General features: G+C 43.4%; 1 protein-coding gene across 1 annotated transcript in view; it reads left to right on the forward strand.

The window, feature by feature from the left end:
• The window catches only part of LOC122769414 (netrin receptor UNC5D-like), an 87,451-nt gene that overhangs the window by 41,983 nt on the left and 32,240 nt on the right, over window positions 1–13,228 (forward strand). Inside the window, exons 5-7 of the mRNA XM_044025934.1 lie at window positions 496–676; window positions 1,810–1,977; window positions 8,388–8,552. Coding sequence (XP_043881869.1) covers window positions 496–676; window positions 1,810–1,977; window positions 8,388–8,552 — 514 coding nt within the window. The remainder of the gene's footprint in view (window positions 1–495; window positions 677–1,809; window positions 1,978–8,387; window positions 8,553–13,228) is intronic.

Genomic DNA, 13,228 nt, shown 5'->3' on the forward strand with positions numbered 1-13,228 from the left:
TGATTTCATGTCATGTGACAAGAGGATGTGCGGCGCAGAGGAAAGTGGGACAAAATTCCGAAAGCGCCGCGTGAAGTCCAGCAGCAGCAGCAGCAGCAGCAGCAGCAGCAGCAGCGAGTCACAAACACTGAATATCACAGGATAAACAAATGCAGCAGAGGTGGAGTGAACCCGTTTGACTTGATCCATTACGGAGGCACTGTCAGGTGGAAGCAGAGCGGGGACAATGTCACATTCAGTGGATTTCTTTTACTCATAAAGGGAGTTTTTACTCGCGTGTGAGTGTGTTTGAATGCTGATGACCCACTGCCGAGTTCATCCTGTGCGAACTCACGTGGAGCCCTGAAGCTGCCGCCGCTGCTCCTCTGTCAAAGCAGTGCTCACGCTTCACTTCCTGTGTAACCTGGCGTGAGATCAGGGCGCCCCTTAACTGTGCGAAGGTTTTAAATGAATTAAAAAGTGCTTCGCAACTTTCTCATCTGTGCTCTCTCTCAGGTGGAGTGGCTAAAAAACGAAGAGCCGGTGAGCACGCTGACCGATGACAACATCGACACCCGAGCCGACCACAACCTCATCATCAACGAGGCGCGTCTGTCCGACTCGGGGAACTACACGTGTATGGCCAGCAACATTGTGGCAAAGCGACGCAGCGCCAGTGCCTCTGTGATCGTCTTCGGTATGTTCTTTTCTTTCTTTTTTATCTGTACTTGAACTGCAAAGTACTAGGAACCTTTTTCAAGGAGCTGAAAGGTTCTCACAGATTGTTTGAATTTCTACTGTGGTGGAAAGACCAGGGAGGGTTAGGAAAAATGAGTGCGATGACAATCTGGACCCCCTCCAGTCCACCAGGGGGCAGTAATGTAAAAAACCTATATGATGATGTGACAGTGAAGGCTCAGCTCAACTAATTTCTACTCGGTTTTTTTTTGCGTTTCCATTAATGATAGCACCTGGTACCCTAACTGAAGCTCACGCCAAGTCGTGCTTGAACTGTACTGTAGAAAAACACCACAAGTTCCCAGAGAAGTCCCTAAAGTTCCTGGTACCGCTTGTGGTGTTGGTATCACACTTTATGCTGCTGCTGCTGCAGCTGCTGCTGTTGTTGTTCTGCTTTATTACAACACACCAAAGAGTCATGACACGATGTTTGCACATCACTCAGCGCCCCGTACACAAGTGATTAAAAGAGCCATCTCCATGTTTTCCAATGAAGAGCGATGTCTCCCTTTTTATTTCAATGAATGTATTATTCAAAGACTCAATTTAGTGCCTCTCATTTAAAATCAATGTGTGCTTTATGAAAGGAAATAAGCCACTGTGTCTTAATCTCATTTAAAGAGGAGTGTTGCCCATTAAGTATTTATTTGCCAGAGGCCCTGCAGCACTGCAGGTTCACCGGCTCCCTGCATTTGGATTCCGCACACGTAAGACACCGAGATCATAGAGTAAAGTGCTTCGTTCGCGGCGCTAAGTGGTCGACTCCAACCTGTCGAATCGCTATGAGTCAGTGTCGCCTTTGGAAACCGCAATTCAGTGTAATGGCTGTTTTCTTTTGCTTTCGCACAGTTCCGAGCGTTTATCTTAATCCAAGAGCAAGGAACACTGAACAGGCAATTAGAAAAGAGGGAGCCGTATATCCACCGGAGTGAATGAGCTCTGCTCGCACTGTTCCGGCCGTTACGCATTGTTGCCTCGCGGTGCCTCGGAGCCTGCATAATCTTTAATAGCCGCAGCTCTTGTTGGGAGTATTTAATGTGGGAAAATAACATGTCGTGCACTCACAATGCCCCCATTCCCCCCCGTCTCCAGTGAACGGCGGCTGGTCCCTGTGGACGGAGTGGTCGTCCTGCAACGTGCCGTGTGGGCGCGGCATCCAGAAGCGATCTCGGACCTGCACCAACCCGGCGCCGCTGAACGGCGGCGCTTTCTGCGAGGGAATGTCCGTGCAGAAGATCACCTGCAACGCCCTGTGTCCAAGTCAGTGCTACTTCATTTCTGTATAGTTTCTGCACAGAATACACACAATCTCATGAGAGGGGTTGAAGTGTTGTTGTTTTTTGAACAATAACTCCATAATTTGAGATAGAACAAGAGACTTTCTCTTGGCAACAACTGCCTACCCTGCAAAGCAACCTAAAAGAAAGTCTAAAAGAGAGTTGGGCAATACAAGAAATTATCAGAATGTGATTAAAAAGCACTCACACTTAGCTGATAGTGGTGAATTTCCATAATCAGTGACAGAAGTCACTTGAAAATGCTCCTGAGTTCAGCAACATAAGATTTTATTTTGAAGTGCCACAAGGGGGAACCTGCATCTGTCCAGTCATTCCAGGACCTTGTGATTTATAAAACGTTGTTTTTACGGGTTATTTATCCGTTATTTATTTCTTACCAAAAGTAATGTAACATGAGCCGAGTCCGTTTCAAGCAGATTTCCACTGTTATGGTAGCTGGAGGTTTATTATCATTGTTAAAATAAAAGAAAAGAAAGAAAGAAAGAAAGAAAGAAAGAAAGAAAGAAACTGCACAGCATTTAATCCCAAAGAAGGTATTAAATAAATGGATATTGTATACAAATTGTATCAAGTAGATAAAGTTACCCAATTTGTACCCACAGGGACAAATAAAATATGTAAAATAATGCACGTTTTATCATTGTGCAATAGTTAGTGTCGTTACACATTGTTAATTAATTGCAGTAGCATCGTAAATTGCGTTAAATGAGAAGATAAATGTGAAAATGTGTCAAAAAGGATGGATTATTCCAGAAATGAATGAATGAATGAATGAATGAATCCTTGAATTTAATGATGTAAAATAAAACATATGTATTTGAATGAAAATGAAAACAAAAACAAAAACCCTTTTTCACCTAGTCAGTGAATTATTAACGTGAATATTACTGCTGATGAGCTCCAGAGATACATAACCTCTGTCTATCCTCATTTAGTGGGAGGGGCCAAGGACTGAGAGCCTTGACTCAACAGTCTACCTTTTCCTTGCCTACTGTAGCCTTGATATCTCATCATAAATGATGAATCTACCTTGTCAAATATTAAAACATACAAAGACTGCCCGAAGGCAAAAATGGACACTTCTTTTCTTCCCCCGATGACATTAATACAAGGCCTCTCTTTGTGTCTTATTGCAGCGTTTCACACTTAAAGCTAAATGACAACAGCATCACAGGGAAAACAATAATAAGCCCTGTGATGGAGGGGATCCATAGCAACCTGATAATATTGCCGTAACAGCAGACTGATGGTGTTATAGAGAGGGAAGTGCTCCCAGGAAGGAACTACAACTCATAAAATGAAGAAGAGGGGATTTATGATGCTAAATAAAGTGAACGGAGGGAACGGCAGAGGGAGAGAGAGGGCGACAGAGGGGAATGATTCAGGAGGAAGGAGGTGAGCTGGCGTACCTTTAAATGAAATGATCTAACAGGGAGAGACTGTGGTGATTTGGCGGAAAAGTTATCACCGCGTTTGTGTTGTAACGTTGACATCAGACGTCGGAACTCCACGTTAACCGCGCTGCAGTTGAGTCGCGGTCAACACATTCGGGGGAATTGGTCCTGGGAAGTGCTTGAAAAGTCCTTGAATTTGATGTCAACCAGGATGTGGGAACCCTACCGCTCATCCACTTGGTACGGGTTTGTCATCCAAAGACCCAGACCCGTAGAACATGTGTTAGAGCAGGGGTGTCAAACTCATTTTTGTTCAGGGGCCACATACAGCACAATTTGATGTCAAGTGGGCCGGACCAGTAAAAATAGTAAAATAATAGCATAATAACCTATGAACAACAAGAACTCCTTGCTTTTTTCTCCTTTGTTTTACATTTAATGAAGTATATTTTTACCAAACATGACATTTCTTGAGAAAAATAAGTGCAATTTCAACAATATCGTGCCTAAATGTACTATTTACACATCACACTGGATCTAAAAAGGCACAAACATTTAGTCACAGGTATCTGGAAGAGAAAAATATTGTATTTGACATTACGTTTTAGATTGTAATCGTAGTGTGAAATTTTAACAAATTCATCCTGTGGGCCGGATTGGACCCTCTGGGGGGCCGGATCTGGCCCCCGGGCCGTATGTTTGACACCCCTGTGTTAGAGGAACCTAAATATGGCAGATCAAAGATCTGTTTGCGTTCAGTTTGATGGATAAAAAAAGTGAATCTGCCAGAAATAATGAGATGAAGCTGCACAAAATCCAGGTGGTTGAAGTTTTATAAAGATTTAACCAAGAAGACCCGAGGCTGTAAATGCTGCCTACTCTGAGTTACGTTTGTAATAAATGTTAAATACAATAACAAAAATACTGTGTGGCTACTGCATACAGCTTTATGCATTTAGGCGTGTACTTTTTTACCATGTGTGGAGTCTTTTCCACCCGTGAAATACATTGTCGTGCGTTGAAGAAGAAGACAAAAAGAGATGGAGATAAAAATAAGTGGAAATGCATTGTATCCACAGTTGTGAGTTAGTGTGGGAACATAAAATGAAGCGTTGGCCTGCGAGGTGCCAGACGTAAAAGAGAAAAGTCAGACAGATATTCATGAGGGAATAAAAGGTGTTTGTGCAAATTTGAATTCTCAAGGAGCATCTTTTCTTTTTTGTTCTCGCTCAAATGTATTCCAGAGACTGCGTGTGTGTACATATATATATTCATATATATATATATACATATATATATATATATGGTATGAGTTTTTAAAATGAGCAAGCGCAAAAGGTGTGTAACCTTTTCAAGAGATCGTTTTCAGATCTCACAGTCTCAGCACTTTGCTTCTTGCCTCTTGGATTCACGCTGTGATTTACCATCTTCTCGCTTCTTTTCCCAAAGTGCTTGGAGGCTTGGAAATGGTATTGGTATTGGAAATTTCACAAGGTCGTCCAGTGACCTGGCCACGTACCAATATGTTCAGTTTGTGCGGCGTCAAACAGCGACGGCGCAGACACGGTAATCTAGTGTAAATGAGACAGATGTGGAGCTGGTAGGGAAATTAGGTCATATTTCTATTGATTTATTATTAAAAGAGAAAAGTGTACTAAAAGACAACCAAAGAACATAAATGTGTATATATATGTGTATATATATATATATATATATATATATATATATATATATATATATATACATACATATATATATATGAATGTACACTCACTACTGTATACAAATGATATACAAATGGGCCATTGATTGATCCCTGAGGTATACCGCAGTTATTGGAATTTGAGGATGAACAGTTGTTGCAATGGAGAGTAAGAAGTATCTATTAGTTTAAGTCAGAGGAGAAAATACTGCAAGTAACCAAACATGGATTTTTGTGGGGGGGGGAAAACGGCACAGTTATGCCCACAAGATATTTAATCTAAGTTAACATACAAACAGAAGTAACGACCTGTCATTAAAGGCTGAAATTAATTGCAGAAACACAATGTCTTCCCATTAAATATGCATGCCTGTTTGTTTTTGTCTTTCCCACTTCTACTTTAATGGTAAAGTCTACGAGCGTTAAAATGCCAGACATAAGTTATCATAAATTATTCAGTAAGCAGCATATTTTGTCCTTAAATTCTGTGCCAAACTCATTTTCTTATGTCGAGCATATTTAACTTTCAAGTCCAAGCTTTTTTTTTTTATTCATTTCTTTGCCACAAAATGGAGTTAAAATTGCATCTTTTTTATGACAGTGGCTCAGAAAAGGCCACTCATCCACCTTCAATTTATGTGAAGGAAAAACTCTGATGAGGTCGTCGATCAATAACAGTGACTCTGCATTTGTGGAGTGATTTTTTTTACACACTTTCTGGCTCAAAAATTGTGTGTGTTCTTGTATTTGTTACCTAGTTGGGCATAAACACTACTCTTGTCAGGACCAGTAGTCCATGTGGAGAGCCAGGTTTTAATTGTGGTTAAGTTAAGGTTATGGTAAGGCATTAACTGGTTATGGTTAAGGTTGAGGATAATGCTTTACTTATACCAGGGGTTCAAACTCAAATTAAATTGGGGCCACAGATCATCTAGTCTGGCCAGTAGGGGGCCAGTCAAGAAAAAAAAGGCCAACTTTTTGATGATTGATATTTCTCAAAATTTCAAAATGCATCTCTGTTACATATAATGTATTCATGATAGTAAATTACTCCAAAACACACAAATGACAAATAACTTATTATAACTGTCAATGCATTCAATGCAGTGTCCTTAGAAGACTAGCTGCACAGACGTGTGTGTGTATATCAAAGTTTTCAACTCTCCGCCTCTCGATGCCAATTAAAGCTGTCAACCTTTAATGCACCTTTAAGAGTCGGTGGCGGTGGGTTCTGTTTGCAGCGGGTGGAACCTGACATGGCGAGAGAAAAAAGAAAATTCTAATTACGTGCAAACTAACAGGAAGGCAAAGTTTCTAACGGACCAGCTGCAGCCGCGCCGTAGCCCGGAGGCCTCTCCACCAAGAACGACCGAGGATGTGTTTCTGTGGGAGGACGGAGACGCAGACTGGGGGCATAGCGTGGGCCGCGGTGAAGCCAGCTGTCTGAGCCGCTGACTGACAAGGCCGTACGGTTTCTGACAAGCCAGCCCAGAGCATTGCTTTAATGACGGTGCGAGCGGGGAGGATGGATGAGGTCAGAGGCCCGCCTCATGACAAGGCAGATAGCCACTTAACAAGAAATGGCAACGGGGGAGCGAGACGAGAACAGCCACTGAGGTGAAACTGAAGCTCCTGCAGAGAATAGGTGATTAAAACTGAGCCAGTAGAGATCGTGTAATGAAAAGTCTCCACAGGGTATTTGTGACATCTACACCTGATTCGTGATTGGCTAAATCATCTGCTACGACTCAGCCCATCAGTTTTAAGAACGTGTTTTTGACATTTTTTGTTTATGTTTGTACGTGAATCTCACTTTCAGACCTGACTGAGGGAGCATTTGCATGTATACAGCAGCAGTTATAGAGTTCACGTTGTGTTTTCAGTCAACGTCCGACCTGTTGTAACAATGTAACATTTGTTTGTATTTAAAAGTTACACTCGTATGCCTCCACGTGAACAGCCACTAAAAATACTCAAATTGGTGTAAAACAGGGGTATGAAACTACAAAAAATACAGTCAGATAGCGTCAAATAATTCAGCACAAACCAAACTCATAGTTTAAAGAATCAAATCAATTTCAATTCGTTGAGTTTCCATTGAAATCAGCAGTGCGGTCATGTTTCACCTCATTTGCTGCACTATATTGCAGTAGAAGAGCACATGCAGGCCTGTAGTCTTAGACACATGGTTCTCAAACTGTGGTACATGTTCTACCAGTGGTACACAGGATTCCTCTTGTGGTACTTGGAGGAAAATGAAACAAATAACATTATTCTAACGTGGATGATAATGGTGTCACTCTGAGAGCTCAGTATTTTCTCAGGTGGTGCTTGGTGTAAAAAAGTTTGAGAACTACTGTACGAGATGTTTCGAGCGAAAAAGAGAGGGATTCTCTGGTTTCTGACTACTAATAGGTGTGTCAGTGAAGACACGTGACACGTGGCGTCCAAAGAAGCTTCAAAAATGTCACTTAAGCTTTTATTTAAATGGAGGAGCATCTGGTCACTCCATCACAATTCTGTGAGGGAAAACAACAGAATAGAGCTGCATCCTGGATTGTGAAAAGTATCCATGAAAAGTGATGCATAAGATTTGTAGCTGCCAAGGTTTGTCAGACTCTATCTGCTTCCACCAGTCGGCAGATGAGCTCATTCAACGGAATCACAGCAACAAGTCATAGGGGAAATATGGGACAATATGCATACGCTCCGCGGCGACTGCGGTCAAACTCGCTCCGCGTTTTCGTCCGTGACACAAACACATCATTTGCATGTTAAGGAGCTGAGGAGAAGGATGCAGCACACAAGTGTGGCGTGTAGGCAGCACCCATGGTTCATCACGAAGGAGCGTTTCCCTCTGCACCGCCCACAAGACTCTGTATATTACTGGCATTGCAACTGCTGCCAAACAAGAAAAAAACAAGCATTCTTCAAAGCACCATATGGTCTCCTCAATATTTGTTAAGCTAAGCATGATGAGCTCCTCCTCGATCAGATGACAGAGCGTGGCAGAAGAATCGCCCGGCTATTAGCGTCCACCAAGCTGTCGTTGTTTCAAAGCCTTGCGTCAAATCCCATTATACAAACAGACCCGGGGGTTAGCGGCTCTCGAGATGGTCGACTGTGCTGAAAACACTGTGAAAACACACTATGCAAATGCTGAAATGTAACGTGTGGACAGTGTCTGCGGCCTGTTTGAATGTAGGACATTAATATCTTCCCTTTAACTTTACGATGTCTGGACACATGGTGCGTTTCTTTTCCTCTCCTCTGCAGTTGACGGAGGCTGGGACGAGTGGAGCGAATGGACCGTGTGCAGCAGCCAGTGTGACAGACAGCGGAGTCGCGAGTGCAACTCCCCGCCGCCGAAACACCGAGGCAGGACGTGCGAGGGGAGCGGCAAATCCACGGAGAACTGCACGGACGGACTGTGCACCCAAAGTAAGACATTTCTCCCTGTCACACATCATCCTCATCATCCCCTCACCATTTTCATCATCATCATCATCATCATCATCATCATCATATGTGACACAGTGTCACGGGCTGAGCAGTGCACACATGTTCATGCCCCAGAGTGATGCTTGAAAGCCTGGAATGTCACCGTTGCACTGTCGGGGGTCATGCACATGCAGGGATTCAAACGTGCCGGTCGTTTCTTTCTCCCGCCGGCATGAGCTCGATCATAGACGCTGTCCAATGCTCTGATCTTCGTCTTTTTTATGTCAGACATGCGTTTTTTTTGTAATAAAAGTTTTTGGGGACACAGATTCATCTGTAACTTTCGGTCCTTTTTGGATGCTTTGGTTCAAATGACAACGTGATGCCGAAAAACAACAGATACGCTCAGTCGAGACGGAGCCACGACGGCGTTCACTCTGGTCTTGCAGCAGCGTTTTTTCTTTGGCAGCAGCTTTTCCCTGAAACTAAGTCTTTCGTTTGTGGCCGACACCTTTTCCGTCACAACGCTGCTGCAGCTGTGTCGCGTGTGTTTGATTGAGCACGTTAGCATGAGCTCTGGCGCTGTCTTCTGAGCATGCACGGTGAGTGCAGGTGGATCCGGTTCATTGTGATCGGATGGTGTTTTTACACCATTTTACACGCCTGTTGTTTTATTTCTGTGGTGTGAAGAGGATTTCAAGCAATACAGTGAAAGAGTAATGACAATTTAACCCGCCTATTGTCTTTTAAAGTCAGTATGACTCGTGCAAGTAACATCCCGAACTTGATTATCTTGTTTTTATGATAATATTTCATACTTTTGCACAGCAGCCCGATGACGGCTCTGTCCCAGCCGGCGTGTGCCCTCAAACTGAAGAAGCAGAAATGGAACTCGGCCAACATTAATCCTATTATATACTTGCACTTGTGCGCTTCCTACTGTGACCTGCAGGTTCTGCAGGAACACAGGTGACCCGAGGCTGTTTGAGCTGAACACACAGTTTTTAAACAAACCGGGGCTTTTCATGGAGGACTGTTGTGTCGCTGTAGCATGGGATTCTGTCAGTGTTTAAAACTAACTTTACTCTCTTGACTTCGGGGCCCAAAAACCCGGACCGTGGTGGCACGGTGGGTGGTGCATTGGCATTCAAGTGCATGTTCTCGTATGTATCTGGCACTCCAGCTCCCTGATTGGATGGATGGTTCACTGGCTTATATTTACACGGGGTTGCTGTGCGTCAGTTTGAGTTAAAAGAGACTTTGACGTGAAAAAAAGTCTTTAAAAAGTCGTAGCTTTGAGGTGGCTGCAGGACAAATAAGTCAAACTCATTTTCCAGGCAGCGTCTCAAGACGTGGAAGATGCCAGACGTGTTTGTGAGGCTGTGCTGTGCAACATTCTTATTGATTGGACTGTCAATCACGCTGGTGTCCACTCACTTATTGTCTATTTTCCTCTAAATAGTTGCATAATTCACTAAGTTTGAGACCATTAACTCCTCAGGAAAATGTTGACTGATGGGTAGAAGCTCAGAGTCGCCCTCTCTTGGTTATTTCATTTCAGGAAGAACCCAGAAGATGGTCTACGGTTGTTACAAAGCAACCAAGTCCTGGGAGCTGCTGAGAGGACTGAGGTTCCTGCAGCTTCACTGCATTAAAGAACGCAATAAACATGGTTAAAAATCTCCATGTCATTCTGACATTTAATCTCATAATAATAATGTATTTGTGTGAACAGGAACAGCCTCTAACTCGATTTAACCGGCGATACAAGACATCTGACACGTGAACACAGACGATTAAATAGTTGGGATGATTTTTGCGGACGTTTAAGTTGCCGACGTCAAATGAAATGAAACAGTAAGTCAGTCTTTTTATAGAGAGAATGTTCTTTCCTCTCTGAATGTGCCTCTAGATACAAAGCCCTTCCTCAGTCTTCGTAATGTTGCTGTAGAAAATAACTCAGTGGGACTTTTTGCCTCCTAAATAAACGCAAACTTTCTTGGACTCATGTTCGCAGATGATTAGCTCAGTCAGCCGTTTCCAAGACAACAGCACTTTTGCAGCTCGCCGTCTTTATCTGCGCTGATATAAGGACAGTAATGATGCCGGTTTGGCCATTATCTGATACTGTCGTCCATCGTCTGCGAGCGCAGTCAGCAGAAAAAAAGGCCTCGCTCCACTCAGGATTTTGGGTCCGAGACCTGCACGCTTGTTAGTCACTTCGCACACACTGAAGGCTGCTGGGACTTTAATCACCGCTCTCTCTCTCTCTCTCTCTCTCCCCTCTTTGTCTCACTCTCTCTGTCTTTGCAGATCGAAAGCTGATACATGACGTTAAACCTCAAAGTGAGTCTTCCTCTGTGGATTTTCTTTCATCTCCCGCCGCTAATGTGTTAACGCCCCGAACTCAGTGGGCGAGACGTGAAATGCACTAAAAGTTTAAAGCCGGAGCAGCGAATGAAGTGACTTTCAGTTGCATTCTCTTGGGAAAGGGGGAGGGGGGGGAGAAAAAACGAGAACAAATTAAGAACAATTAGTTCACCTTGATCTGATCTACTCCTGCTTTAACCCCGGCGACTGCTCATTTGCATTCGTGTCATTACTCAGCGGCGCCCGGCCTTTTTATGACAGCCGTGACATCACAGCTGTGTTTCCACTTTGAGCCCGGTGATGTATTGGTTGTGACAAGCGGACATGTGCTGTGGCGCGCAGGATTAATGGCTTGTAATCATCATAAAAACGAGCTAATTGGACCAGTTTGCGGCGCTGTCCTCGCGCTCCTGTGGCGGCGTTCATTCGTCAGGCTAAGTGATTGTCAGGTGCTTGCGTGAGGGCTTTCATTAGTCAGAGGGAAAAGTTGTTTCCCGTGTGCTTTGCAGTTTAAAATGATTGACCCTGGTAAGGATACTTTCATTTTGTGGTTCTCAAACTGTGGTATGCGAGCGTCCTCTGGTGGTACGTTTTAAATAAATCAGAAATACCGTTCAACTTGAGCTCGAGTTTTCGTTCAGTCAGAGAGAAAAGTCGGGTTTTTTTTTTTATTACCTTGACGTGTTTTCGACCACTTCCTGTACACACACACACACACACACACACACACACACACACACACACACACACACACACACACACACACACACACAAAGTGTTTATTGTCATATGCACAGTAAAGAAACACGTTTCCCTGTACAATGAAATTCTTACTTTGCTGTCCACTCAAAAACAGCAGCATAAAGTAGAAAAGAGATGCTTTTGTAAAAAAAAGTATAAATATACATAAGAAAAATATAAATATTACAAAGAAACTAAAATAACATATATGCATAAAATAAGTGTAAACATATGCATATATACAAGGAATAAGAATATTACAAAATAACTAAAATAACATATATGCATAAAATAAGTGTAAACATATGCATATATACAAGGAATAAGAATATTACAAAAAAACTAACATAACATATATGCATAAAATAAGTGTAAAATCAGCAAGTACAAAAAAGGACAATCCTTGTCCTCAACAGACAGCAGGGGGCGTAGTCACCCCTTACTGTCTGACACACCTGTATAAAACAGGAAGCAAGACGCGTCACATGTAACGTCACGTGACCCTTCTGAGGAAGTGGTGGAAGCATGTCAAGGTAGTCAAAAAAAAAGTGATTTTTCTGTCTGAAACTTAAGCTCAAATATTATTTCCGAGAAGACGGTAAATGATAGAAGATTTTTAGATGGATGCTGTTCTGCTGTATATACCTGGATGTGTGATCGCAGTGGAGCTGAGGAAGTTTGACCAGCGCGTGTAGAAACAAATACTACTTCTGTCTGTGATTTTGACCGGCGATGGTGTTTTCAATGGCCACACGGTGGTTGGTGGTTTGATCTTCCCGTGTATTTGTGGGTTTTCTCCATTTCTTTCCACAGTCCAAAAACATGCAGTATGGGGATTAGGTACATTGGTCACTCTAAATGGTTATTTGTCTCTATATGTGATGGACTGGTGACCTGTCCAGGGTGTACCCTGCCTATTGCCCTATGTGAGCTGAGACTGCCACCCTCCTGTGGAGGATAAAGTGGTAGAAGATGGATGGATGGATGATGTTTTCAATATTTTTTCAGTTGCCACAAAAAAAGTTTGAGAACCACTCCCGCGATTGTTCGCCGTGCCGCCGGGGGGACATTTGGGTGACCACCAGTCACCGCCGCATGAGCTCTGCGCCGCCCTCACACTGTGATATCCATCACGGCTCTTGGTTCTCGACCGGTGGGTCTGAAGGCAGTTAGGCTAATCGCCCGCCCATGTAAGCAGCTTGACTGCGGTACGTAACAGTCTCGAGTAACGACCGGACGCGTTGGTTTTAATCTCGTCCGCGGGGGCATAATGTGGCAGCGAGAGATAAGACAGATGGTCTGCTCCATCTTACCACTTTACCATCTCCACGCCGCACAGCCTCATTGTAACTCTTGCGTGTGTTTGCCCTTGAATGTCTACATCACAACAACATTGTCTGCTGTTCCTTCCATCCTTCCTCCTCCTCCACTCTCTCTCCCTGGGTTTTGTAAACAATCGAGTCACAAGGGTCTTTTGTGTGTGTGTGTGTGTGTGTGCACACAATTTAAAACAGGCTTTTTCACTCTCATAAGCTCATCAAAGTGGAACAAAAAGCTTTGACCCA

The sequence above is a fragment of the Solea senegalensis genome, linkage group LG5 (assembly GCF_019176455.1).
Source record: "Solea senegalensis isolate Sse05_10M linkage group LG5, IFAPA_SoseM_1, whole genome shotgun sequence".
Lineage (NCBI taxonomy): Eukaryota > Metazoa > Chordata > Actinopteri > Pleuronectiformes > Soleidae > Solea > Solea senegalensis.